The 26,830-nt window shown below is 58.4% G+C and overlaps 9 protein-coding genes across 9 annotated transcripts; 5 read left to right on the top strand and 4 right to left on the bottom strand.

Moving 5' to 3' along the window:
- Positions 1-167: 167 nt before the first annotated feature.
- On the bottom strand, positions 168-3,123 carry EHS24_001053 (uncharacterized protein; the record flags this gene model as incomplete). The annotated part of the gene is made up of 3 exons (XM_028616859.1): positions 168-1,393; positions 1,439-1,555; positions 1,614-3,123. 3 exons carry the CDS (start codon positions 3,121-3,123, stop codon positions 168-170), a joined length of 2,853 nt encoding a protein of 950 aa, XP_028480716.1.
- A 1,525-nt stretch (positions 3,124-4,648) lies between these two features.
- Positions 4,649-7,363, bottom strand: EHS24_001052 (uncharacterized protein; the record flags this gene model as incomplete). The annotated part of the gene is made up of 3 exons (XM_028616858.1): positions 4,649-5,843; positions 5,881-5,940; positions 5,985-7,363. 3 exons carry the CDS (start codon positions 7,361-7,363, stop codon positions 4,649-4,651), a joined length of 2,634 nt encoding a protein of 877 aa, XP_028480715.1.
- Positions 7,364-7,826: 463 nt separating this feature from the next.
- On the top strand, positions 7,827-8,158 carry EHS24_001051 (uncharacterized protein; the record flags this gene model as incomplete). The annotated part of the gene is made up of 3 exons (XM_028616857.1): positions 7,827-7,862; positions 7,906-7,963; positions 8,016-8,158. The coding sequence occupies 3 exons, from the start codon at positions 7,827-7,829 to the stop codon at positions 8,156-8,158; spliced, it is 237 nt and encodes a 78-aa protein (XP_028480714.1).
- Positions 8,159-8,460: 302 nt separating this feature from the next.
- Positions 8,461-9,208, bottom strand: EHS24_001050 (uncharacterized protein; the record flags this gene model as incomplete). Its single annotated transcript, XM_028616856.1, has 6 exons — positions 8,461-8,523; positions 8,603-8,630; positions 8,706-8,736; positions 8,789-8,861; positions 9,025-9,036; positions 9,137-9,208. The coding sequence occupies 6 exons, from the start codon at positions 9,206-9,208 to the stop codon at positions 8,461-8,463; spliced, it is 279 nt and encodes a 92-aa protein (XP_028480713.1).
- Positions 9,209-9,998: 790 nt separating this feature from the next.
- Positions 9,999-11,344, top strand: EHS24_001049 (uncharacterized protein; the record flags this gene model as incomplete). The annotated part of the gene is made up of 10 exons (XM_028616855.1): positions 9,999-10,068; positions 10,142-10,236; positions 10,291-10,548; positions 10,593-10,602; positions 10,656-10,737; positions 10,777-10,859; positions 10,901-11,026; positions 11,075-11,151; positions 11,241-11,269; positions 11,320-11,344. The coding sequence occupies 10 exons, from the start codon at positions 9,999-10,001 to the stop codon at positions 11,342-11,344; spliced, it is 855 nt and encodes a 284-aa protein (XP_028480712.1).
- A 586-nt stretch (positions 11,345-11,930) lies between these two features.
- Positions 11,931-13,488, top strand: ALO1 (D-arabinono-1,4-lactone oxidase; the record flags this gene model as incomplete). The annotated part of the gene is made up of 2 exons (XM_028616854.1): positions 11,931-12,275; positions 12,343-13,488. 2 exons carry the CDS (start codon positions 11,931-11,933, stop codon positions 13,486-13,488), a joined length of 1,491 nt encoding a protein of 496 aa, XP_028480711.1.
- Positions 13,489-13,596: 108 nt separating this feature from the next.
- Positions 13,597-18,144, bottom strand: EHS24_001047 (uncharacterized protein; the record flags this gene model as incomplete). The annotated part of the gene is made up of 28 exons (XM_028616853.1): positions 13,597-13,809; positions 13,848-13,915; positions 13,957-14,095; positions 14,135-14,218; positions 14,257-14,414; positions 14,452-14,510; positions 14,549-14,609; positions 14,648-14,681; positions 14,725-14,873; positions 14,913-14,981; positions 15,017-15,087; positions 15,137-15,180; positions 15,221-15,276; positions 15,325-15,346; positions 15,382-15,409; positions 15,446-15,651; positions 15,700-15,762; positions 15,816-16,080; positions 16,118-16,178; positions 16,216-16,315; positions 16,360-16,521; positions 16,567-16,597; positions 16,636-16,921; positions 16,961-17,545; positions 17,583-17,621; positions 17,659-17,904; positions 17,951-18,007; positions 18,096-18,144. 28 exons carry the CDS (start codon positions 18,142-18,144, stop codon positions 13,597-13,599), a joined length of 3,405 nt encoding a protein of 1,134 aa, XP_028480710.1.
- A 234-nt stretch (positions 18,145-18,378) lies between these two features.
- ISM1 (isoleucine-tRNA ligase) lies at positions 18,379-22,205 on the top strand (the record flags this gene model as incomplete). The annotated part of the gene is made up of 17 exons (XM_028616852.1): positions 18,379-18,636; positions 18,674-18,746; positions 18,793-18,862; positions 18,900-18,963; positions 19,000-19,147; positions 19,186-19,484; positions 19,524-19,708; positions 19,777-20,103; positions 20,139-20,227; positions 20,266-20,804; positions 20,864-21,061; positions 21,117-21,198; positions 21,275-21,405; positions 21,485-21,616; positions 21,687-21,784; positions 21,853-21,932; positions 21,982-22,205. The coding sequence occupies 17 exons, from the start codon at positions 18,379-18,381 to the stop codon at positions 22,203-22,205; spliced, it is 2,997 nt and encodes a 998-aa protein (XP_028480709.1).
- A 2,350-nt stretch (positions 22,206-24,555) lies between these two features.
- EHS24_001045 (uncharacterized protein) lies at positions 24,556-25,168 on the top strand (the record flags this gene model as incomplete). Its single annotated transcript, XM_028616851.1, has 2 exons — positions 24,556-25,012; positions 25,164-25,168. The coding sequence occupies 2 exons, from the start codon at positions 24,556-24,558 to the stop codon at positions 25,166-25,168; spliced, it is 462 nt and encodes a 153-aa protein (XP_028480708.1).
- Between the last annotated feature and the right edge of the window lie 1,662 nt (positions 25,169-26,830).

The raw sequence follows: 26,830 nt of genomic DNA, 5'->3' as shown, positions 1-26,830 counted from the left end.
ACGGGTGCTGCTGGGCCGTAGCGGTTCGCGTCTCTTGTTCACATGGTGGCATTCAAATGCTAGACATCTACATGGGTGCAGTGTGTATCTACATGGGTTTGCTGTGCAGCTGCTCATCCGGGGGAAAATCCAAACGTGGAGCCAAAGTTCTACGACGCTTATAAAGTCTAGTACAGCCAGTTGGCCACCCAGAGCACGACGAGGACGAGCGCGAGCTTGACGCTCGTGTGCTCCTCGGCCAGCGTGCCCAGGTTGGACAGGACCGAGACGATCGTCTGGTCCTTCCACCTGCGTTCCTGCGCGTAACCCTCGACGGTGCGGCCCGACGCGGCCGTCGCAGAGGTAAAGTTGGGCCAGATGCCGTTCGCCTCGCGCGTGGGCGTGTCCTCGCCCGCGGCCGCGCCGGCGAGGGCCTCGTCGTCGCCGCTGCCCGCAGGCTTGGTCTCGCCGTTTGCGTCGCGCTCCATGAGGGGGATGCTCTCTGCGCCGCCGTTCTGGCCCTCGCTGGCGCTCGTGGATGGACCCGGAGCCGTCGCGGGGGCGGGCAGGCTGCCGGCCGGCTTCTTCTTCTTGCCGACGGCCCACTCTGTAATGTCGCCCGTCGCGCCCGAGACCTTATACGACAGCCAGACGAAGGCAATGGACGAAATGACTAGGTTGACGGGCCGCCAGCTCGTGGCAGGGATGACGAGGAGGATGGCCTTGGTGTCGGCCGCGAGCCAGCCGTGGAACTGGAGGATGAACGTCTCGAGCGAGATCTGGCCGATAAAGCAAAAGATGCGCGACGTGCTCGAGCGCATGATGGGCGTGGCGTTGCGGAGGACGATAAAGGCGATAATGGGCACCCACGACACGGCAGCGTGGTAGCGGTTGTACACAAACTTGTTCTCGCGCGAGAGCTCAAACCAAAAGTACCATGTCATGGCGAGGACGCTGGCGACGACCGAGCCGTTGCGCGCAGCCGAGAACCAAGGGCGTTCGGTAAGGTTGACCTCCTTGGCCTTGATGTACGCGTAGGCGGCAAACATGCCGATCCAGACAATGTACAGGTCGAGGCTGACGCGGAACGACCACTCCTTGGCGCTCCACTGGATGCGGAACACGGCGTAGAGGACCTTGAAGATTCCCTCCATCATCCACGTCTGGTACATGAAGACCGAGACGAGGGTTGCAGCGCCCAGTAGCTTGGAAATGAGGAACACCGGGCGGTCGTTGTACTTGTGTCCCACAAACATGGTCACGTAGATGATGACGTACCACCACGAGACGAGCGGCGCGAAGTAGTAGAACACATAGTCGGTGTTCATGGTGTACGGCAGGACAACCGACAGAAGGTTGATGCGCACAAGGACACTGGCGACACGCTGGAATCCAAAGTCGGCTTTCTTGTAGTCTGGTGGGTTAGCCAAAAGGAAGCCAGTAACCGTCGCGAACCCACAGAAGAAGAAGTGGCCGTAACCCGTCATGAACAGGTACGCAGCGACCAGGACACGGATGGGGTTGTAAATGCCCGAGATCTTGGACGCGCCAAAGAAGTGATAGATCAGAATAGCAACTGTAGGGAAAGTGTCAGTGCCTGTAAATGTTTCTTTAGACGAGTTTGTATAACTCACTCTGCATCCAGCCCTTCCACTCGTCGGTAATGTCACGGTTGAGGAAACCGAGGTCCTTGCCGCGGTTCTTGATGGTGGCCAGACCAGCGATCAGGGCCGCGATGGTGAGACCGCCAAAGACAACGACGTCGTAGTCCTTTTGTTCCTTTTGGAAGATGGTGGTGCGGTCGGCGAGGTACAGGTACGACATGGCAAGGCCAAAGGTGCTGAGACCCGCAGCAGCTTTACCGCTGGGGATAACCTTCTGGAGTCCCGAGCCCGGAGGGAGCAGCGCGCCAAAGTAGGCAGTGACGGGCGCCCAAAGACCGAGGAAGAGAAGGGTGAGGGCCTGCAGGGGCCGGACGGCGTTGTACCGGCGACAACAAGTACCTTCCTGGCCCTGCTTGCGGACAGCGTCGTTGCAGCGCCAACCAAGGAGCAGCTCGGCCTGCTTGTTCATGATCTTGTCGGACCAGTGGAGACCGTCATCGGTCTCGTCGTCGACGAGCAGCTCGTTGAAGATCTTGGGAATAAGAATAGGCGGAGGGGAAGGGTGCGAGAGACGCGCGAGGAGGTCGGCGTTCATCGCGTCAACGTCGTCGTGCATGATGGTCTCGGCGCGTTCTTCCGAGAGCTTGTCCTCGACCGGGTTCGGGATGGGGAGCACAATAATGGCGTCGGCGATCTTGAAGTCGCGAGTCACCGAGGTCTGCGTTTGCTGTTTTGCCAAACGGGCTGCGGTACGGTTGGCTGCGTCGGCGCCTGTGCCGTCGGGGAACAGCCCAGGCATGAGGTTGTCGTGCGTGACGCTCATGTCGTCCCATGGCGCAATGAGCGGCGAGGCGGGAATGCCCTGGGTGCTCCTCAAGGTGTTAAAGGTCGACGAGATGATGCTCGTCCACGCACCCATACCGCCCGACGAAGGCTGGCGGAGGTACCAGAGACCAGTGCCAATGACCAAGAGGCTCGCTGGGTCGACGCCGGGCCGGGTGATAAAGTCCTGCGTCTGCGTCGAGTTGAGGAACGGGTCCCACCAAAAGTCGAGGGTGAGGCGCTCGCCAGACTTGGTCGTGACAGTGGCCTGACGATCGGTGTGCTTGGGCGCGTCCACCTCCCAGTTCTTGCCATACGTCTTGCCGTCAATGGTCCGCACAGTCGCAAAGTAGAGCAGGCGAACGTTGGAGTCGCCCACAAAGATGGCGCGGCGGTCACGAGGTCCTGCAGTTCCAGTAGTGGGAGTGTTCTGGGTCGACGTCGTGAGACACGTTCCCAAGGCGTCACCCTTGAGCGCGGCCTGGTAACAGCCTTCTGGCTGCCAGTTCTTCCAGGTTCCCGGGTCGAGCCACTTGCCCGTCTCCATCAGCGCACCGCACCCATAGGGGTCGGCATAGTCCAAGAACGACCAGCGCAGGAGGTTTCCTAGCACGACGGCGGCGACAAGTGTCGCGCACGCGTACTGATACCAGATGGGATTTAAGCGACCGGACGCGGCGGACGCGCGCTCGCGCGCCGGTTGTGCGCCGCCGGGCATCAAGGACGAGAGGAGTGTCGACAGGCGCGACGAGGTCGAGGGTGACGATGGGGGAGAAGGAGTGTGGTGTAGGGAGCGTGGGGAGGAAGGAGAGCTCGTGGGAAGGAAGAACGAGCTTTCCGAGGGCCCGCGCGAGTGGTGACCTGCACGCGGTTTTGCACTGCTGTGCAGCAGAGAACGGGAGGAGGCGCTCGAAGTGTGCGACGTGGTGCGCGCTAGTGTACTCGTGTACGTGTCTGTCGACGAAGAAGAAGAAGAAGAAGAAGTGGTGGTGGTGGTGGTGAAGGTAGCGGTCGTCGCGGTGGAGAAAGAGGAACGCGAAGAAAGGGACGACGGCTGTGTCACGTCCGAGCAAGGGTACAATGAATTGGACGAATAATTGGGGCTAAGGTGTTGATCTCGTGTGCGCGGTGGCTGCGGATGAATGCCAGCGATTTCAAAGCGCGTGCTGGTGCTAGAGTCGGCCGGGCTATCGTGGTCCCCAGCAAGTACGTCTGACGAGGTGTCTGGGTCTACGAGAGACGAGGAGCGAGGTGTATGGGGAGGGGGATTCGGCGGCGGTGGATGGTCACTACGCGCCGACATTGCGTCCAGTAAGGGAGACGATAGGAGAGGGAGGGGGGGGGATGCGTGAGAGAGAGAGAGAGAGAGATACAGTGCAATGCATACCGGAGCACTACTAACGAGGCCAGAGAACACACGAAGTCCCCCCTTCCCCCCTCCCCCCTCTCGTGAACGCGATGGGAAGACAAAGGAGCGAGTGCAAACCGCCAGCCGCGACGCGCTCGCTGCAATGAATAGGACGAGCCAACGCCAACGGGCAGCAACGACTCCTCCCACCTGGCAGCCACATGCCCCCCCCCCCCCCCCCCCCCCCCCCCCCCCCCGGTCTCTGTGGCCCCTGGCGCTGTCTTTAAGCTTTCGCGCTTTCGCGCGTTCGCGCCAGACGCCATGCGTAGCCAAACAATGCGTAATCCTGCACACGCCGTGCATTCTATTGCCCCGCCATGTTCATGGTCCAGCTCGATTGCCCAAGACTCTTTTGACTTGGACCGTGGACACGAACGTGAACGGTGCTGTGGCTATTTGCAGACTCGTGTGGCCGTGTTGTCAACCGTGCACCACCTTGCACGGGAGAGGGGCCGGCAGGGATGTCCCAGACGTCCATCCCTCCGACCGTCCAGCCAGCCAGACGACACCGGCGAGTGCTATGCTTGGCCAACCTTCCTATCAGACAAGACATGCGTGTACCGTCTCTCCCGTCTCTTCTCGTCTCGTCAAGCCTGTCCAAGGAGACGACAGATCAGATCCCACATGCCCACGGACCACTGGCCTCCTGGCCAGACCACCTGCTGGCCCTGTCTCTGACGGCCTCACCGCCACCGCTCACGCCACTTCATCACAGCATGCCTCCGCCAACGTCCCGGCCACCGTGAATCCCTACCCCCTAACGCCTAATGTAAACATGCAACGACATGACTTATATGACACATTACGGCTTCTCTTTCTCTTTCTCTCTCGCTACCTACTGCCCGTCCGTCAAGAGGTAGCGCACAACCGAACTCACTTGCTCTCCAATCTTCACCATGCCTTGGAGCACACCAACGCGGCGCTCCACATCGAGCCTCTTCTTTTCCTGAGCATTCTTACCCCTGTCGAGGTATTCCAACACCTTGCCGGCAGCCGTCATGGCTTCACGCGTCTGCTCAGGGTACTCGTCAAGCGCCGCCGCCAACTCGGCTTCCAACGACGAGGAATCTTCAACCAGCGCCGCGGGGGGTCCGCCTTGCTCCAACTCATCCGCAAGAGCGATACCGTCAAGCACCTTCAGAACCTTGGTAATGAACGCGTCGACGCGCGGGGCAGTGAATCCACGAGACGACAGAGTGCCTTCCAAGTCGCGGCCGTTGATGAAGGCTTCGTCGGTCGCGTAGAGGTCTGCTTGAAGCGCGCGGCGGGCTTGGTCAAGGTCCGTTGCGATGAGACACGTGTGTGCAATCCAGTTACTCTTGTCATGCTTCACAAACACGTTGCGAACGAGATTGATCTGCGCCTGGAGCGTCTTGCCGCTGAGCTTGATGGGGAACTCTTGAGGTTCAGCCGCAGAGTTTGTCAAAGGAGGTTTGCCGGAGGGGCTTGACATCGCAGAGGAGGGCTCGCCGGGGTGCGAAGCCGTCAGAGGGGTGGGTGGGAGCCCGTGAGGGTGAGAGTTTTGAGAGCCATTGGCGTCGGGTGGCGAGCTCGGCGCAGCGATGGCCATGCTGTCAGACAGGGTTGAGGACGCAGGTCGAGCCGGGTGAGAGTCAGAGGACGTGATGGCGACCGGGTTGGCGTCAGACTTGTCTTCAGGAGTGTCAGAGAGACCGCTCTTGAGCCTTTTGGGGAGTGGCCTGATGTCGGCTGATGTATCGCGTTCCCTCTTGCCGTAGGGATCGGTGCCCTTGTACTCGGTCGCATAGGCGGGAAGATTTGTGAACTCTTTCGCAAGAGCCAGCGGCAAGAGCCGGTTAGCATCGGACTCGACTACAGTCAGAAGGCTGACGTGGCCGTTCCAAATGGCAAGGTGCTCGGCATGCGTCTCGGCAAACTGAGGGTCGACCTTGACGGGCTTGTGGTTAAGGGCCGCCACCACACCCGCAATCGAAACGGTGGGTTCCGTGTAGGTGACAAACGCAAAGCGAGGCTTGACGGGAGGGATAGAGAAGATGTCCACGGAATTGCTGGTCGATGAGCTCATGTCGCGTCATGCACACTCACATGTCACCAAACTGGGCGAACAAGATACCGAGTTCCTTGGCAGACGCTTTATCAGGAAAGCTGTTTAGGTAAGCACCGAAAAGAAAAGCGCAATGAACACCCACTGTGTCACGCAAAGAGCGCCTGCGCGGGGTTGGAGCGGTTCATCTTCAGACACGTCCGGCACAGGGGGAAGCAATGTGGAGTTGGGAGGGAACGGGGAGCGCAGCAGTGGGAGAGGAGCCTCAATCGGCGATTGGGGAGGCTGCGAAGCGACGGGGGATGGACTGTACTCTGGAACGGGGGACGGCAGAGGCTGGGGACGTTCAAAGGGAGACTTGCGACGGGATGGGTCGGCGTCGCCACGCTGCCACGGACCACCCTCGGTGCTGCCACGGGGAGCAGGATCGCCGCCACCTGGACGGTAGTAAATGTCCTCGATCACGCGGTCCTTTTTGCGCTTGGCGTAGCTGTTGGCCGAGGCGACGTCGGCAATCTTGCGTGCGAGGACCAGCCCCTCAACATCATTGTTGCCGCTCGGGAGGTACACGAGGGTGAGGTGCGCGCGCGCGAATTCGGTGCAGACTGAGGCCCAGAGCCTGCAAAACTGGAGACTCTCGGGACGCGAGCTCGTGTCGATGCTGACAATGGCGGCTGGCGAACTGCAGAAGAGCACAAGCTCGTGGAGCATGGGCTTGGCTGTACGGATGGACTGTTTGAGCTGGTCATAGAAGCCCTCGACAGCCTTGATGATGGCGCTGAGCTCAGTGCCCAGTGAGTCATTGTTGCCGGCACAAACGCGCAGCTTGGCGCCCGACATGCTCGTCTCAAGGACCCATTCGATGGCAGATCCCCAGCCCTCACCGGCGCGCACTGAGGCTTCGGCGTACCACAGCGACTTGGTGATGCCACTCTGGCAGACGGCACGGTGAATGTCGACGCCTTCATCGGGGTTGACGCTCACGTATTTCGTGATGGGCAGCTGACTGTCTGGGAGCGAGTAGACGTTGGCCGTGTACGACCCGATTGTGGCCGTGGTCGGGGACGTGAGCAGAGGGAGATCTGCGATCTCATTTGATGCCGTGCCGGAGCGTGCTGGAGGCCGTTGCGGCTGCGCCTGCGGACGTGGGGGTACATACCCGCCGCCGCTCGAGTTCCCATGGATCTGGGGCGCGCTGGGGTCGTATGCGGCGGGCACATATGGGTCGTACGACGTAAAGGTAGGTTTGGGCGGCAACGAAGACGAAGTGACAGGGTTGTACTGTTCGACAGGGGGGAAGGGTGGGCGAGGTGGAAGTGGAGCTGGGGCCTGGTTGAACCCTCCTCCTCCTGGAGGGAAAGGAGGGAATCCGCCCGACGGTGGTGGTGGGCCAGGCGGAAATCCGGATGGTGGCGGGGGACGACGCGCCGAGTCGAATCCGGGGGCAGAAGGCGGGTAAGGAGGCAAGTAGTGGCCTGGAGGAGGAGGGGGGTAGCCACCACCACCTCCGTTATAGCCAGTCATGACGGGTTTGAGTGCGTGCGGCTCTTGGACGTTAAGCGTCAGGTCAAGGAATGATCAGAAGGGGGAGCGGGTGTGCGTGCTTGATTCTTACGGGACCGTTGTGTGTAAGGGGGTTATGAGTGTATGTATATGTCGCCTGGGGGATCAAGAGAGGGAGGGAGAGTATGGGTTTCCTGTGCTGTTCAAGAGAGCGAGAGAGGAAGAGATGAAAAGAAAGGGAGAGGGAGAGGATGTCAGCGAGAGTGATGGATGGATGGGTGATGAGTGAGACGGCAACACGCGCGCCGACACGGCCCTTGCACCCTTTGGGGGTGAGACCGGGTGACGGTGGTTGCATCACGACCTCTATAAATAAATTACGTAATCACAAACAGCCTCTCTTTCACACCCTGCGTGTGGATGGTCCCAAAAGTCCCCCTCGTACGCCTTTCCCAACTGCAACAACAACAATAACACCACCACCATGGCCCCACTTACTGCAGACGCCAAGCGCTTGAGGGTGGGTGTTGTCTTGATCTCTACCGCCGCTAACCATCTTACAGACGATCATCATTTCGTTCCCCATTCTCGTCGTCACCACCGCCATCCTCTACCGCAGGAGTGCGTATGAACCCAGCTAACATAAACATAAACGCTGAGCTGACCCCGGCAGCGTATCTTGGTGAGGAGCAGCGCCGTATCCCTGGACCCAACGAGGTTCAGCGTCCGGGCAAGGATCCCAAGAGCATTCTCGGCGACGGCACTCTGGGCGGCGCGCCTTGGGTCCCCGCTGGCGAGGAGGCGCAGAGGAGGTAGCAGTAGCTCTCAGCACTCAGCAGTCGGCACTCAGCACCCTCACACCTCACCCCAACGCTTAACAGTCGCACCCATGCGCTGCTCTAGAAGCACACTAGACACAGACACAAACACAAACACACACACACCACACACCACACACCACACACCACACACCACACGCACACAACACGCACACACATAGGCCGTTTTAATACTGGACGCCACACCTCCGCAATACATGCCTGCCTTTTCTAGCATGCGATCATATATCTCTAAGCGGAAAGATGACTGTCATGACCGTTATTCGTTGTGTCTACTGCTTAAGCGGAGGGCTTGAACACCTTGGTGCCGGGGAGCACGTAAGGGTTGAGAGAGTAGTTGCACTAGCGGCTCGTCAGTATGGTATGCACACACACGCATCTCTCCGGGGAAGACTTGTTGTCTTCCCCTTGCCGCACTCACGTTCGAGTACGAGACACCGGCGCCGAAGCTGGACGACATTAGCATTTTCCCTTTCTCATGTGCACCGCGTCGCTGTGCGCATAGTCGCCCGATAAGAGCTCACCCAGTGGCAAGGGCGACAGGCCATCCACGCCCTGGGATGTCAGTGATCTGCTAGCCCGTTGTTGTTGACGGTGGAAGACGTACTGCGGAAGAGGAGGACCGACGCAACGACACCGACACCAAAGCCGATACCGGCGTTGACAATGAGGTCAGCGGCCTGGAGGTTAGCATTGTTCCATGAGAGTTGACAGGTGGTCGCGGTTGGTGGAAGGTCGGCAATGTGGGTTCCGGGTGTCGTACCAGCTAGCCGTGGTCTCACACGAGCAAGTAGCCTGACCTCGCCCATTCCACGACACTCTGGCGAGCTGGAGTATACTCACGCAGTTGTCAAACTGCTCGTGGTCAGCACAATGTCCCAGTGTTCAGTGGTTCCCAGCGGCCTCGGAAGCTGCCGTCAAGCAACGACGCGGGCCGTTCGGGTGAAATGCGCACCTTGCGGGCGATGATCTGCTCGCTGGGCTCGAGGGCGAGGGGGCCGGCGTTGTTGGTGGGAGCGGCAGACATTTTTGGGGAGTGAGGAGGATGAAGGGGATGTGAGCTGAACGCTGCAAGTGTCGAGCTCGACGTCAGAGCGGCCGTGCCGGCCACCCCGCGGAGGCAAGGGACACCCGCCCGCGCCCGCGCCCAGCCGGGACAATGCGGACTTTCGACAAGTGGCGCGATGCGGGGTCTCCACAAGATGGGTTGGACGCTCGCAATGTTGTTCTTTTGTCGCTGCTCGTCGTTCAGATGCTTCTCTCTGTGGGGACACGACACGACACGAGACAGGAGAACGGGCATGCACGCTGAGACGTTGGCGTGTGTACACTCTACTACGGAAGCCATCTGTGGACGAAACACTGCTGTGGCGTCGTCTGCCGGCCCCCCCAGAGGATCCCCCGGGGTGTTGGGAATGGATTCTTCTCTCTCCTGCACACCTTCGGCATCCTCACAGCTTCCCCCACGCATGGAGTGATGGGAACATGACAACTCGATGTCCATTCACTTTGTTTCCTCGTACTTGCCCACGACATAGGCAAACCAGGGTACCTGCTGGCTGTGGACCGACCGCCCACCCCGGTACCTTGAGCCTCAGAGTTGCGCGGTGTGCGTCCGTGCGGTGGCGAGCAGGCGACCTGGCGCGACCACAGGGGCCAAAGACGCCAACAAACATTGCGCTGTTGTCGTCACCTTCACAGCTCCATACCGTCACCACAGCCTCAGCTTTCAATTGCATCGTCTGCACCCACAGCTCACACCAACACCCACGACCACCCACGGCCACCAAAGCTCCACCCATATGGGCTCGCCAACAATGGCAACGCTGGGCGGGGACGCCGCCGACCTGCTGGCGTCCCGCAGCTACACACCACCAAACTCATTTCGTGCGTCCACACCGTCCACTCCCCACATGGATGGACAGCTGCTTCTTGGGCGGGTCGGGTTACTAATGGACAGAGGTGAACACCATCATCGTGGCCTCGGTCATGATCCTCATCGCCTTCATCATGTGGAACGTGCCGTACCTGCGTGACGCTATCATGGGTCTCAAGGTAGGATTCAACCGTCTTCCGTCTCCGCGGGTGGCGCTAATGTCTCATTTACAGTTCCTCGTGGTAGCTACACATGAGGTGGGGCACATTGTTACTGGCCTGTTGATGGGCGGCACTATAACCAGCGTCTGTGTGGACCCAAACGACGGCGGCATGACTATGATCTGTGGACTGCAACGCACAGAACCGCGGGTGACGCCTGAGCATCTACGCTTCCCGTTGACAATGGAGCAACTGCATAGGAGCGACAAGATCATGGTCACGTTGACCATGGGGTATATCTGGTCCTCGATCATCGGCTTTCTCTACATTGTAAGTGCAAGCAGAGAAGGGCAGACTCGCTGACAACATTTTAGTTTTGTTCCTGTGAGTGGTTGTGGTAAATGCTGTGCGTGTGGCCCGCCTAACAGGTTCCAAAGTCGACATCTTTGCTTCCAAGGTGGCATCATTCACCATCGCGTTTGGCTTGCTTGTCCCACTCGTCCGCGCAATCCGGATCATGTGAGTCCATGGCATTGGAAGCGATGGCTAACCGCAAAGCCCTTTCGTCTCAGTAGCCTGCCTCGAGGGCTTGTTGATCGGTCTGTGGTTTGGTGACCACGGCAATGCGCTGCGTTTCTACGGTAAGCTCAAAAGCCAGCCGATGTATGAGCTAACCACCTAGTCCTCTTTGTCGGTGTCCTGAACTTGTTCTACGTCGTTTGGGACTACTTTGACGATGTTGTTTTCGAGAAGCGCCATGCCAGTGACTGCGTTCAGTTCGCCCTCTTCCTTGGATTCCCCTCAAGCGGTGAGTAACTCCCCTTTCATGGCAGCATCGTTCTGACGACGGTCGCAGCATACTTCCTCCTCTGGTTCCTCTACACCGTTGGCGTGTACATTGCGGCCATATTTGCGGGCATCATGGTCTTCCGTGTAGGTCCGACGCTCGGACCGCCCCCAGTCGTTTGGGGGTGGTGGTGGTGTTGATGGGTGCGGTAGATTACTGACCGACCGCTCTCCAGAAATCGTCCGACGAGATGTACGCTGAAGCGTGAGTGGCGGTTATCCCCCGCCGTGCGTGCGCAGCAACTGACGGGCCAGTGCTACATTCCTGCCGACACGATAGAGACGATGGATGGAGCGACGAGACGAGACGAGCAGCAGCAGGCCGTAGTACAGTAGTGGTAGCGAGAGGAGACCATGTAGAAGTGATATACAGCCACGCGTCGGCCCCCCCCCTGACGTACCGCGCGTGCGCGTCGGCCGCTGGCTCGCTGGCTCGTGTTGCTCTGTCGTGCTCGGTGGCGGGGATCGCGCCTTGGCGATTATAGGGGTGTTGTTGCGTCGGGTCGGCTGTCCCCGGGCGCCGCGGAACAGCCTCGGCGGTGGGGCATTTGCCGCCGGCGGAACAAATGTTGAGATTGCATTTCGTGATTGATACTGACAATCTGAGTAATCGGTCGGCCCACCCCCGCTTCTCATCGCTCCATCATCGCATCGTCGCCCATCACACAATCCTCCTCATCTCTCTCGCACCCCTTCCTCCCCGGATCGGCCTATACCCAGCCCCCCCACAGGGCAGCGACGAGCGAACGACGCACACAACAGACACAGTGTGTACAACGGGCTCAACAGACAACACCATCCAACGGAGATAGACAAAAGCCCATAAATATTAGGCACACAACCTTGACTCTCGCATAATCAACAAAATGAGCGCCGACAACAACACATCCCCCGCCGGTCCCAGCGGATCAACACCCGCCGAGCGCGACCTCGTGTCCATCTCCACCCCGGAGCTCCAGGCCGCACTCGAGCCCGTGTCCGTACCCACCCGCTCGCCGCTGGCCGGGTTCACCAACTGGGCACGCACGTTTGAGTGCCGTCCCCAGCGGGTGTTTGCGCCTACCACCAACGAGCAGTGTCGGCAGATTGTCGAGCTGGCACGCCGTGAGGGTGCTACGGTCCACCCGGTGGGCGTGGGCCACTCACCATCCGACTTGGCGTGCACGAATGGATGGCTTGTGCGGATGGAGGGGCTCAAGGGAGCTCTCGAGGTAAGTCGTTGGTTGTTGTTGGCAGCCCAATGCCCGACAGGTGTGGCGCCGTGGCTGACGAAGACAGATCTCGCACGAGAAGATGACGGCCACGTTTGCCGCGGGCACCACTCTGCATGCCGTGCACGCGGCGCTGGGCGCTGCCAACCCGCCGTTGGCACTCCGCAACATTGGCTCGATCAGTGACCAGACCATTGGCGGTCTCATTTCGACGGCCACGCACGGCTCGGGTGTCGACTACCCCGTCATCTCAGAGGACGTGCAGAGCCTCGATATTGTTCTGCCCCTCGAAGGCGCGCCGGTCGTGCACACCACGCGTACCGAGGACGAGCAGCTGTTCGCCGCCTCGCAGTGCGGCCTGGGAGCCACCGGTCTCCTGCTGACCGTGGAGATCCGTGTCGAGCACGCATACCGCCTCGAGGAGCACAAGGACTCGTACACTGTCGACGAGGTGCTGGAAAACCTCGACGAAATCAAGAAGAGCGCCCAGCACGTCCGTGTCTGGTGGTACCCGGGCAACGGCATGGTTGTCGCCCGCGCCAACAGGACCTACCTCCCAGCTCAGCCCCAAAGCGACCGCATGGGCCACTTCCTCGGCTACCACGTCACGCAGTTCCTGCTGTTTGTCTCGCGCTACGTGCGCTCGTTCACGCCCTACGTGGGCAAGTGGGCATGGTCGCTCGCCAAGCCCAGCAGCGTCGTCGTCGACGACTCGCACAAGGTCTTCAACTTTGACTGCCTGTTCCCACAATACACCTCCGAGTGGGCGCTGGACGCTGCTCAAGCCCGCGAGTGCCTCGAGGCGCTGCGCGAGTACATCGATACCGAAGCACGGGACCCCAACGGCGTCCGCGTCCACTTCCCCGTCGAGATCCGCTGGAGTGCCGCAGACGACATCCCCCTCTCGCCCAGCTACGGCCGCGAGACGTGCTGGATCGGCGTCGTCACCTACAGGCCTTACGGCTTGCCGGTCCCGTACCGCAAGTACCAGGGACGCTTTGCTGAGATCTGCGCCGAGCACGGCGGCCGCCCACACTGGGCAAAGGAGCACTCGCTCACACCCAAGGGCATCGAGGCGCTCTACCCGCGGTACGTCGACTTCAAGTCGACCCTCCAGCGCGTCGACCCCAACGGCGTCATGCGCTCAGAGTACACCCGCCGTCACATTGATGGCGAGGACGTCGCCACGCGTATCTTCAAGCGCAGGCCTTGAGACCGTTCATAGAATATAGACATACATAAGGGTCACGGAACCTGGGTATTTTACAGCCTTGCAGACATGCGGTGTTTTATGATACAGTAGAACCAATGGGGACTTTCTTTAGTCAGAGTCGTCGTCCAGGTTCACGAGTGGCGCAGTCTTGTTGTTCTTTTTGTTTGCAGACACGAGCTTCTGCCAGTCCTGTCCGGCGGGAGGAGGGCTAGCCCTTGCGGCGGTCGTCCTGGGGCGCTTGGGGCGGCGGTCAGACGCAAGACGCGCCTTGCCAACGTCGTTTGCGAGCATCTCGCCAAAGTCGGGGCGCTCTCTAAGAATCTGGAAGTCAGTAAACCCACTCACGGTCTGCCACTCACCTTGAGACCGCGCTCGTAGGCGGCTCTCTCCTCTGGCGAGTCACGGAAGGCGTCATTGTGGTCCAGCACTGAGCCCATTAGCAAGAGTCGAGACAGAGCGGACACCTACTCTTCACGCCGAGTCTGACCAGGATGTCCTCCTCGGGCTTGTCCTGAACAGCGCTGTCGGCGGTGAGTTCATTCAGGAGCTTGTCCTGGCGCAACTCCTTGGCCAAGCGGTCGTCCTTGACCTTCTTTGCCTCTTCGTCCTAAACGAGTCAGTTTCAACGGGGTATACAGAAACTCACGTCATCTTCATCCTCGTCCGACTCATACTCGGCCTCGATGAAGTCCTGGCGCAGTTGGTCTTCGGCAATCTGGACACGGTCGAGCTACACATGTCAGCACCAATCGTTACGATCCTGCTCACATTCTGCTTGACAAATCCCTCGGGCTGGAAACGGAAGATGTTGTGCACGCCAAAGAGCTCGCCCTTGTCGTCCAACTCCTTTGCACCTTCGTAGCCGCTGTGCGTCCTACGCTCAAACGTGCCGTCGTTGAGTTGGCGGGACCGCTGCTGCTTGTAGACTGAAATGTCAATGTCGTTCGCAGCATTGCTCCTTACTTTGACGCTCATACATGAGCTCCTCAACCGTGCCGCGGCCAATAAGACGGTACACGTCGCTGTCTTGTTAGTCATGTACTCGCCTGGTAACCCTTACACAGAGCGTTTCTGGCCAATGCGGTATGCACGGTCCATGGCTTGAAGATCGTTGGCAGGGTCTGCGGTGATCAGCACGATTCCAGGACGCCAGACTCACTCCAGTTGGGGTCAAAGATGATGACTTTGTTGGCCTGAGCACATGAGCTTGTGTTTGTCTTTCTCGTAAACACCCACCGCAGTCAGGTTGAGACCAACACCTCCGGCCATCGTGCTAATGAGCATCACCGACAAGCTGCTGTTAAGATCCTGGAAGCGGTCCACGGTCGCATTGCGGGTAGCCTTGTCGATTTGGCCCGTATACATGTCACAGTTGATACCGGGAACTGGATTGTCAGCACACAGCTCCAGTGGCAGCGACATACGGTCGGTGGACAGATTGATAAAGTCTTGAACGAGCTTCAGAAGGCGGACCGAGTTGGAAAAGATGAGAACTGATATATCAGCAACGCCGATAAAGGCTGCTCACTCTTGACGGGCTCAGTCGAGGCGCTCCATTCCTTCAGGAGGGAATAAAGGACAGGCCACTTGCCACAATTGCTTGGATCGCTGTTTGTCATTAACACATGCCCCAAGAAATCATACTCACTTGCCAGCATCGAGAATGCTGTACGTGGCATATTCCTCGCCAGTCTGGGTCATCAGGGGAGCACTGAGGCAGAAAGTCACTCACACAAAACTTGAACAGACGCTTGTTCCGGACCTGGACGTCAGGCGGATCATCGGAACCTGATGGGTTAGCAAACTATCTATCCGCCGCGCGTGATGGATATTCACTTGGGTACAGAAGAGCAACGTGCTGGGCGTCAGTGAGGTTCATGGTGTGTCCCTTACATTTGCGACTCGTCCAAGCGCGTCAAACCTGTTCGTTAACAACATAACCTTGCTAAAAGCTCACATTTTCAGGATTGCAGTCTGTGGGTCGTCTCCAACCGAGTTCGTTGGGTAGTGGCAGTCCTTCCTTTTGTAGCCCGATCCGCATTCGCACTCCTCCTTTGAACGGAGAATGAAGGCCACGTCAGGTGAATCGATGAGCTTTTGGTACACAGTCGCTTGCTGAGGAGCAAGCGGGCAAAGCACGACTATGTCGCGCTTCTTAGGCAGCTACGTAGACGCGTCAGAAAGCGACCAGCGAGCAGAAGCACAGCTTACCTCCTTGGCAATGATCCTCTTGTCACGACGAAGGTAGAAGTGAGGCAGGATAAAGTTGTGGACCTCGTCTAGGCGTTGCTTGTCCATTAGCCTCGCACACAGAGAATGAGACTCACGATTGCGTGGACGACCTGCGAGAGCTTTCCGTCGTAGCGGTGACCTTTGGAAATGGGCTGAACAGCATATCCAGTCCACTCCTTTCGGCTTCCCGCCCAGCCACGACGGACAAAGTCGAGAACGCTCCACATCTCACCCATGCGGTTTTGGATTAGGGTACCAGTGAGGGCGAAGCAGGCTCGGACACCTTCGATGCTTTTCACCGCCAAAGCAAGTTCAGAGTTCCATTTCTTCATGCGATGAGCCTCGTCGACGACAATGACCCTGACTCAGTTAACCAACAGTTGCAACAATGACTTACGAGATGGGCAGTCCCCTCAGGTGGCGGATATCCTTGGCGACCATTGCGCTGGAAATCAAAACTGGCAGGTGAGCTCATAGCAAACATTGAGAACGTACTGATGTCCAAATAGCCGGCCTTCATGTCGTCCTTCGCTGTCTTGGATTTGTCCCAGACGCGAAATTCAAAGTATCCCCACGTCTTAATCTCGCGTGACCACTATACAACCATCAGACGGGCGCTGACAGCTGGCTTGCACTTACGTTCTCGATAAGGGCCATGGGGCACACAATAAGCGCCGTCACCCATTTTTGAGGCGCGATTTTTGGCCCGTTCTCGCTAGGTCCAGCCGGAAGGCTGCGGATTAGGTTCTTGCGACGGCGGTAGTCTGAAGGCTTGCCAGTCTTGCGCATGATCGCTGATAGCTGTGTACTTTAGCTACTGATATACTTGTCCTGGGCATCACCTACAAATGCAAGGACTTGGACTGTCTTGCCCAGACTGTGCTTGTTAGCTTTGACAATGCCGCGGAGGCTCACCCCATGTCGTCGCCCAGAACGCCACCGGCTCCTTGCTTAAACTTGTTGTACATAAACTGGACACCCTCACGTTGGTACTCGCGAAGGAAGCGGTTGATGTTGGCGGGAATAACAACTGTTGAATCGTCGTCGTCGAGCTGGTAGGCTCCAATGAGGCCTTGCTCTGTAGTGGCAGGGAAAGGCGGGCGGTTACCCATCTCTTCGTCGTCGCTGCCATCGTCGACCTCATGAGATTGAGAGTCATCCTCATTGGTGGATGTGGGTATGGACTCCCTGCGTGGCATGGCTGACAGTTAGCCTGACACAGACTGATGGATGCTCTCACCCTCGTAGATGTGGTCATCATCGTAATCTTCTTCTTGGTCGGAATCCCCCTCACGGGGTACAGGTGGAAGGACGGGAACAGTGGGCATTGGACCGAGAGTGGGCTCTTCGTCATCATAGTCCTCTTCGAAGTAGTCGTCATCATCGTCCATGGCTTCCCAATCGGGCTTGACGTCGGGCTTGACGTCGGGCTTGACGTCGGGCTTGACGTCCGGATCAATGCTGGGCTTGATATCGGGCTTGACATCTACGCTCGGCTTGACATCATGATGTTCAGGCCTCATGTCCCCCATGGGAAGCTTGGCATCAGGCTTAATGTCGGGCTTGATGTCAGACTTGACATCTGGCTTGATGTCCGGCTTGATATCCGGCTTTATCTCCAGCTTGACATCCGACTTGGCATCGATCAGACGCTTGCCTTCAGTCTGTGGCCACGAGTGTGAGGCATTTTGATTCGAGCTGCCGGCCGGCGAAGACTGATGCGAGTTCCTTGCCGCCGCCAGGATTTGCTTTATATTGCCGGCGGACGATTTGGACTGCGAGAGAATCTCGATGACCTTCCCTGGATCAAAGTCGCGAGGGAGATCTCATTAGTCAGCGCAACATTGGGCACTGCAACTCACTAGCAAGGACGGGGAGTGGGTTGAAACAGAAAAGAGGTTCTTTGCATCAGCATACAGGCGCGGCCGTAACACTCACTGTCCCTCTTGTCGTCGCCCGAGTCGTCGCCGGAGCTTGCGGAGTCATTGTCCACTAGCTCATGACGGTGTTTGGCAAACTTGGCCTCATTCCAATCCTTCATGGCTCGGGGGAGCTTCTTCGCCTTCTCTCCGTTGGCCTTGAGCTCTTTGTTGAGCACTCTGGCTTCTTCGCGTTCCTTCTCAGTCTTCCGCACTTCCGTGTAGTGCTTGGCCTCGGCCGTGGCATATTCCTCAAAGTCATCGACTGGAGCTGCTATGTCAGAACCAACTGCTGAGGTTGATGAGCTCACGAGGTGACGCGCGGGACGTGACGAAGGGCTTGACGTCTGGTTTCGATTCCTTCTTCACTACAGCTGGGTGAATGAGCTTGGACTCCCTCCACCAGAAGCCACCGACGCGTCTTGCAGTATGTTCTCTGCAGCTGTCTCAACTCACACAAGACTCCAGAGGCAGACACATATTTGCGCTTGCGCTCGGACGGCATCTTGGACCTGTAGCCAGGGCGGTTGTTGTTGGGATCGAGTAAGAAGGGCAATGTTGACAACAAAGGAAAGCGCCGCAGCATCATAGCTCATGTGGTGGCGACAGTCCAGTCAACCCATTTTCCCACGGTCGACCTTCATCGTCCGGACCTCCACCTTTGGAAAGTCGCGATTCGGGACAACCGCTCTTGTTGTTCACCTTCTAACTCCGGCCGCACGACTGTCTTCTGCCTCCAATGAGCCGGCTCCTCACCCTGTCTATGGGTCACGGGCCAAGGGCTCTGTCTGGGTTCCGCTGCACTCACTTCCGAGCCTCCGCCATTCGCGCCGCCAGCACCGCGAGCACGACTGCAGCAACGGACAAGGACAAGAAGAAAGCATTCTCGGCCACCCTTCTGCTTCCCAAGACGAGCTTACCATTGCGTGTCAAGAATGCGCCCAAGGTCGATGCCAAGCTGCGTGATCGCACGACACATGAACTCTACCGCAAGCAGGTGAGCTGGTTTCGATTGTACGTGAGCTGACGTCCAGTTCCAAGACAACAAGGGCGAGGTGTTCATCTTGCACGATGGCCCTCCGTACGCCAACGGCAACTTGCATATGGGTGAGCTGTGACGCTGAAGCGGATAAACAGTTGCTGATCAATCAAGGCCATGCTCTGAACAAGATTCTAAAGGACATTATTAACCGCTACAACGTCGTTCGCGGACGCAAGGTCCAGTACGTCTGCTCGACTGTGCGACTCGCTCACATGCAGCTACATTCCCGGCTGGGACTGTCACGGTCTCCCCATCGAGCATAAAGCCCTTGGTGCGCTTGGAGTAAGTTTACAAGTTGTGAGCCTCAGCTGACCACAGAAATCCCACACCGCCCTTGACCCGGTCAGTGTGCGCCAAGAGGCGCGCAAGTTCGCGCTCCAAGCGATCGACACTCAAAAGGCCGAATTCAAGCAGCTTGGAGTGATGGCCGATTGGGACGCCAAGGATGGCGTGTACCGCTCTCTTGGTAGGTGCACGAAGTGTGACCGGCTATTGACCTGCCAGATCACGGCTTTGAGATCCGCCAGCTGCGGTTGTTCCAGAAAATGGTGTCCAAGGGCTTCATCACCCACCGCCACCGCCCGACCTATTACTCTCCCTCGTCGCGTACGGCACTTGCAGAGGCCGAGCTCGAGTACACAGATCTCAAGTCCACCTCAGTCTACGTCGCTTTCCCTGTCGAGGAGGGCGACATGACCCCGCGTCTGACGGAGGCTCTCGCCAGGGGCCGCGAGAAGCGTGCGGACGCAACACTTCATCTTGCCATCTGGACGACAACTGCATGGAGTTTGCCTGGTAACATGGTGGGTTAAACCTATGGCGACTACACTGACCTTCACCAGGGCGTCACTGTTGGTGACGAGATTAGCTACGCTGTCGCCCTCAACGAGAAGAATCAGCTCCTCGTTATTGGCGAGGAACGTGTGGAGGAGCTGAGCAAGGCGTTTGGTCCCCTTGAGATTGTTGACAAGGTCACTGGTGAGTGCGATATGCGAAACGTCCCACTTACCCTTCAGGCAAGGACCTGGTGGGTACTCGTTATACTCACCTGTTCCATCCCGTCACGTCGGACCTGGCTCGCCCTAGCGTCTTTAGTGCGCCGTATGTTACGGCCGAGTCGGGTACTGGTCTTGTTCACTCTGCGCCTGCCCATGGTCACGAGGACTATGACGCCTTCAAAGCGGCCGGCATTTCGGTCTCGAACATGCGATGCCCTATCGACGACGATGGATGCTTCACCGAGGAGATTTTCTCGTACAGCGGCAACGAATCCACGGCGCCTCTTGTGGGCCAGCAGGTCCAGGGACCTGGCTCCAAGGCCATGGTGGAGCTTCTCAAGGCTGAAGGCGTGTTACTCGCCCAGGAAACCGTTTCGCATCGCTACCCTATCGACTGGCGCACTAAGAAGCCGATCCTCATTCGGTAAGGTTCAACCGGACGTGCGCATCTAACCGTAGTGCCACACCGCAGTGGTTTGCAGACATCCAGACCCTCAAGCCAGCGGCTGAGACCGCTATCGAAGCAATCAACTTCGTCCCTGCTACCGGTGAGGTCTCGGTTTCTCGGCGCATGCTGACGTCACAGGTCGCAACCGCCTGTCCGCCACGGTCATGTCTCGCTCCGAGTGGTGCATCTCGCGTCAGCGCAGCTGGGGTGTCCCCATTCCCGCCCTGTTCAACGCCCAGGGGGAGGCTGTTCTCTCCACTGAGTCACTGGACCACATCATCTCAGTTCTTGACGCCAGGGGAATTGACCACTGGTGGTCGGGGCCCGTTGAGGACTTTATTCCGCCTTCGCTCGAGGGCCAAGAGTTTACGCGTGGCTTTGACACCCTCGACGTCTGGTTTGACAGTGGTACCTCCTGGGCCCTCATCGCAGAGGCCAGCCTCCGCCCAACAACTCGGCCGCTGGCCGATGTGTACCTTGAGGGCTCTGACCAGCACCGCGGCTGGTTCCAGTCTTCTATTTTGACGCGGCTGGCGTCCCTTGATGCCGGGGAAAAGCCCATGGCCCCGTATGCCAACCTTCTCACACACGGCTTCACCACGGACGAGAGCGGAGCCAAGATGAGCAAGTCGTTGGGTAACGGCCTGTCTCCCATGGACGTTATCAATGGTACCAAGGTGAGGTCCCAGCCCTGGGGATGAGTCACCCCGAACACCCGAGGCTAACGATTGCGCAGAGCACACCTGCCCATGGTTCAGATGTGCTCCGAGTGTGGGCAGCTGGAGTTGATTACACCCGCGATAACTCGATCGGTCCCAGCAGCATCTCTGCAGCGGCCGAACAGCTCCGCAAGCTGCGCAGTGCCCTGCGCTTCATGTTGGGAAACACGGCTACTGCCCCTTCCCTGTCGTTGAGCGAGGTTCAACTTAGTCTGGTGAGTTATTGGTCCCAAGAAATGGGGTAACACGGGGGGGACCTGACAGACCTAGGTGGACCGATACATCCTGCATGAGCTGAGTTCCTTGCAAGCCACTGCCAGGGACGCTTACGACGAGTTCTCGTTCAACAAGGGTATGTGGCGTGCTGTGGTGGCGTCGGGGTAATCCCGTCTAAGGGACCTATTGCATAAGCTGACGACGCAACCCAGTGCTTCAGAACGTCGCCTCATTCACATCGTCGACGTTGTCTTCATTCTACTTTGACGTGGTGAAGGACACGCTGTACTGTGATCACCTTAATGGCACTCGCCGCCAGGCTGTGGTGGCTACTCTGCAACATGTGGGTTTGGGCGACCAGTGGAGAACTGGAGATGTCGTTCATGGGAGAGTTGGAGGTGGATTGTTCTGACATATCGCAGGTTCTGGGTGTAATGGTCAAGCTTATCGCGCCCATTACGCCGCACCTTTCAGAAGAAATCTATGAAGCTGCGGCGACAGATGCTGGAAACGAGCGCAAGTCGTCCGTGTTCTTGGAACACTGGAACCCTGACGTACGTGGGCTGACGGCCATTTCTGGGGCTTGCTCCTCCCTTTTTTGTGGCGTGCTAACCACTCAACCAGACTCAATGGCTGGACGGCGCTACCGCGGAACAGATGGGCGACCTGTTGGCCATTCGTTCGCAGGTCCTTGGCCTGATTGAGGAAGCCCGTGCTGCAAAGTAAGTCGTTATTGGTACTGCTCGGATCATTGGCGAGACACAGACCGCGCGTGGCTGACATTGCTAAGGCATGTGAGGGTTCCTGCTGAGACTGCGGTGGTCGTCAATGCCTCTTCGGATGTTCTGTCTCAGCTGTTGGAAGACAATGGTGAGTTGCAGGGGGGGCTTCTGGACGCCAACAGATTTCTGTGGTCCAGATCTCCGCATTACCTCCCGTGGCGATTGGTGGTGGCGATTAACACTTGTGACAGATGAGCTTTTGCCTACAATCCTTGGCGTGTCTCAGGTGTCCGTTGGCGGCGTTGACGGCATTGACGAGTCTGCATGGCGCCTCACGGGCCAGGCCACAACCGGTAAGCATCTGACTGGCCCTTTGCGGCCATCGGTCATCCCTGAGCTGGAGCTTGGGCGTATGGCTTGACGGGGGCATGGTTTTGGCTGACGGTTCCAGCGTCGGGATCAGCAGAAGTCACCCTTACTGCTGCACCGGGGCACCAATGCCCTCGTTGCTGGCTATTCACCGCCAAGGCTGAAGACGCCCTCTGTTTGCGCTGCGACGATGCGGTTCCCACACCGTCGTCGTCGTCGTCGTCGTCGACGACCACCGCAACACAAGCGGTGTAGTCGTTTCGCAGACGTACAGCACAGCCTGCGTAATTGTCAATGGGTTAGCCTCTCCACTCTCACATAACCATGCTTTAGTTTTGCCAAGCCGAGTGGCGTCGAATCTTTCGGGATTGCCGAACCATCACCAAACCACCATGAAAAATCAATAAAAAAATCAGAAAATGGGCCAACAGGTCTACTTCTGCCCTTCAGGCCAATGGCTTGGCGCAGGCGTTCACCATTACATCATGAGACGATCATGTGACGAAGGAAAGCGTCATGCCCTTGAGTCGCAGGGATCAGTGTCGCTTGTCGTCTACCGACAGAAGGCCATTGTTTACAGGGGGATAGGGTAAGCCGGCTAAGGCCATCCCCACGACCATGGACCAAATGCGGGGTTAGATGTGGATGCGCAGCATCAGGTGATGGCGCGAGCGGGGAGTAGTTGCGCCAACAATGTACCCGGGCATTCTACTGGCGACATGTGTGTGTGTTTTGGGGGGGGATGGGCGGGGTTCTTCGCGGAATGTTCTTCAATTATGCTCCGAATATCACGATGTGTACAGCCCCCTCGGTTCATTCCGTGGCTTGTGGGCCGGGAACGGACAGATGTGCAGTGCACGCTGCTGGGTGAGCTTGACGCACCTGGTTGCGATAGCACGCACCGGACCGCGACAGCGCAGGCGGTTGGTTGGCTGGCTGCGACTGGCTGTGGTGTGGCGGTGGGGCGTCGAAGCGCACCTGGCCAACAGGTCCCGAGGATCGCGCCCGCCGAGCGTAGGGGGTTTCATGTTGTGCTCAAATGATGTGTTAGCCTGCTCCTGGTCCTGCAGGTCCAAGGATCTGTTTGTGTGGCGTTTTAGTTTTTTTTTTTCATTAAGGCTGCCCCTCTCGGTGTTTGGCAGACGGCAGAGAAAGAAGAGGAAGGGTGGAAAGTGATAGAAGATCGCGTGGGCGCTCCATTGCTGGCGCCTCGAAGCATGGGATCCGCCATGGATGGAACTTGGATTGGGGGAGGGGCCGCAGTCCGAGCGCGACAGATTGGTGTTGTAGGATGGAGGTCAGCCTGACTGCGAGGGGGCTTGTGCCAGGCATGGAGTGGTGGGCCTTGGCTGCAGGAAACTAAGGGGGCCGAGGTGGGGGACGTTTTGACCGGCGAGCAAGAGGCTTGTGCGGCTTGCGGGGTCGGTGGGTCAGGTGTTGAGAGCAGGAAAGGGCTGGGGCGGGTGGGGTGTCACGAGGAAGAAGGGACGGAAACGGCGGTTGTCCATCATGGATATACATATGGTGACCGCGACCGCCAGGATGGATGCGGGGGGAGGGGAAACAGGCAGAACATCGTTGCGTGTGCATGTGTAAATTGCAATAACTGCCTAGTGCGCGCGGGTGTCGGGTCTCTCTGGCGGGGTGCGTCGTCGTTGCTGGCTGCCTCTGTGTGCTGGTCGCTTGCGCGGGGGGGTTGTGAGGCACGCCAACCGGGGCTGACGGGCTGACGGGCTGCCCTCGTTGCCAGTTGTGGCCCTGACCGGGGGCTGTTTAGCTGTTTACTGGAATCTGGAGCGAGTCATGCCCTGCCCATTCCCCCCCCCCATGCTCTGGTTGCTGCTGGCAAATGTGCTGGTCCGGTGCGTAGCTCGGGACACTTGTGAGGGTTTTTTTTGGGCCGCGGCTCATTCACAAACCCCCCACCCCCCACACGCCTGTTATTGTTTGGCCTTGCTGCGTCGTTTTGGCCCTTATCCCGCTCCCCCTCCCACTCCCTGTCATCTCCATCTTTCCATACCAGACGATCCTCACCACCCCTCCCTCCCTCTCACCCTCAACCCCACCGTCCATTTCCCGTCAGGACCCCCGCCACTGCCCGTCCATGGCCGTGGGGGCGTGACGTACAGCGCATAACCTTACGCGTGCAAGAGAGCCCATCTGAGATCACATATCACCACCCACCCACATACACACACGTACACACACACCACCCTCGCACACACGCACACATAGCACATCTAACGACTGGTCACATACGGTCTTCGCCCTCTGCTCCCAGCCTGGCATGCTCGCCGGCTGCAACGCGAGTGCACATGACTCGACCTCATCCCAAAGTGAAGGCCTCGCCATCGACATCATCCTCCCCACCTCCCCACTTTCACTCAGCCTACGCCGCCCCGATGTCTGACCTCCCGGGGCGGTCGTCCGACCCTACTCAGGCTGTGCAGGACGGTAAACACCTGTCCCCAGGTGCAGCCGATAGACAGATGGCCTCTTCCAGTCGAGTCAAGAGGTCACACTCGCCCGGGTCCCCTTCGACAAGTGCCTCGCCAGGCTCGACGGCAGGACGGCTCTCAAGGGCCAGCGTCACTGACCCCCTATTGCACCGTAGGAGACCGTCAGACTCGACGTCGCGGACCAAAACCCATCCAGGCCGCTCGGCTTCTCCCGACTGGAACGACGGCGGGGGATCGTCACAGGCTGCCGACGAGTCGATGATCATGCGACGACGCGAGAACAACCGCCTTGCTGCTCAACGCTTCCGAAACCGGAAGAAGAGTTACCAGGAGAGCCTCGAGGAAAAAGTCAAAGGGCTCGAGGTGGAGCGCGGTGCTCTCCTTCGCCGACTCGAGCAAGGTGACGACAGTGCATACCCCTATAACCGATCTCGCTCTTCTCCTACCACACTCCATCGCGAATACTATCCATACCCCCCACCAGTTCATCGCAGCACCGGTCGGCCGTCTTCGCCATTGACACTGCCCGACGGCGATCTCCGGTCTGCTAGTCTAGAGTCTGCAAACCGCCGGCTGCAGGACCAACTGAACACCGCAACCGAGGAGAATGAACGCCTACGCAAAACTCTGGACCAATGGATCCAATACGGTAGATCATTGGAACTTGAACGGCGTGGAGGTCCGGATGCACTACATCCTGGTAGCGAGGTGAGCACGCCACTCGCCGAACCCATGTTACGGCAACCCCATTTTTTTGTGCCGGTGAGATAGATGCTCACGCAACCCACCAGCAGCCCCTTGGCACACCAGGTCCACCTGTTCCACATTCTCTGCATCGTCCGCGCTTGACACCTCCATCTGCGCAGCAACAGTCGCCGCCTGCGCACCATCGGTACTCGTATGGACCGCCCATGCCTCAGCAGCAACAACAGCAACAGCGGCCTCCACTGGAACGCAGTACCAGCAGCAGCATACTGTCTTACAGTCCTGGCCGAGGTGGCATACAGCTCCCGCCCATCCGCCTCCCTTCACACTCTCCGTCTGCGTCGCACCCCATCGAAAGGGCCACACCCATGTCTCTGCCGTCAGCATCTTATTACGACCGCCAGCAACGCCCCTGGCCTCCAGCACCCGAAGTCCATCGCGATCATCGACACCAGCGTTACTCATCCCATCCCCGGCACCCTCTCTAACGCAGAAAAAAAAACCGACCACAACGCATTCCTATCATTCGAGCTGGAGCGCGCATATACATAGGCACGCCTCCTTCTCCCACCCTCATAGAATCAAGCCTCATTCGTCTCATATAATATGAGGCTAACTTGTTACCTGTAGTAATCCCTCTGTGAATTGTCTCTCAGGTTGTGCTCTGGTGTTATGGTGATGCCCTGTCGGGGTAGACGGTATTCACTGTGAGATCTGTGCTCTGTGAATAGACAATCAGCTGCGCGAGGCGCCACAGGTTGACGACGCGTTGCGCGGGGGCATTTCATCGTCCCTCAAATCCGGGATTCTATCGGGCCCCTTGGGGCCGTCTCTCCAGATCTCTCTCAACAAGGTGTGGGTTTCCTTTGTTCTGTTCTTTCAGCCTGTTCCTTTCAATCTGATTCTTGGGCTGATGTAAACTGTTTCAACAACACAAAGTACGAGGCGTGGCTGGCTTGGCGGGGGGGAACGTGTCTGCAGCTGGTATCGGGGGATCCTTCGATCTCGTGAGGCACGCTCTGGACGCTGTACAGTACCGTCCCCATTATTTACGGCTGCTTGCTGTCCGAGACATAGAACAGCACGTCTGGGCTTGGCAGTAGAGGAGAGACAGGAACCGCAGGTAATGCATAGGGCCCTTGCCGTGGACCCGCAATGTTCCAGACTCTAACGAAAAATGAGACGTCCTGACAACACGTCGCAAAATGTATCATCCTCATTGATCAAAAAGCGGAACATTGAGCGATACGTGGCAGGGCCACTGACGCCGATCAAGACAATATGCTCGCGCATCGCTTCAAGCGTTACGCTGGCCCAGCCTGTCCCGCCAGTGCCGTCCCAAAGCACGCCGCCCCAGCACTGCGCACGTCCGTGTACAGGCAACCGGGAAACATGGACTTGTGGGACTGGATATTATTTACGGCATACGTTCCTATACCCACCTCAGACACAGTGTGCCGTTGGGACCATGTCTCGTAGTCGATAGTCGCAAGTGCGGTTCCAGCGGCCCAGT

This window comes from Apiotrichum porosum (assembly GCF_003942205.1).
Source record: "Apiotrichum porosum strain DSM 27194 chromosome Unknown scaffold_1, whole genome shotgun sequence".
NCBI lineage: Eukaryota > Fungi > Basidiomycota > Tremellomycetes > Trichosporonales > Trichosporonaceae > Apiotrichum > Apiotrichum porosum.
This window is presented reverse-complemented; position numbering and strand designations above follow the sequence as displayed.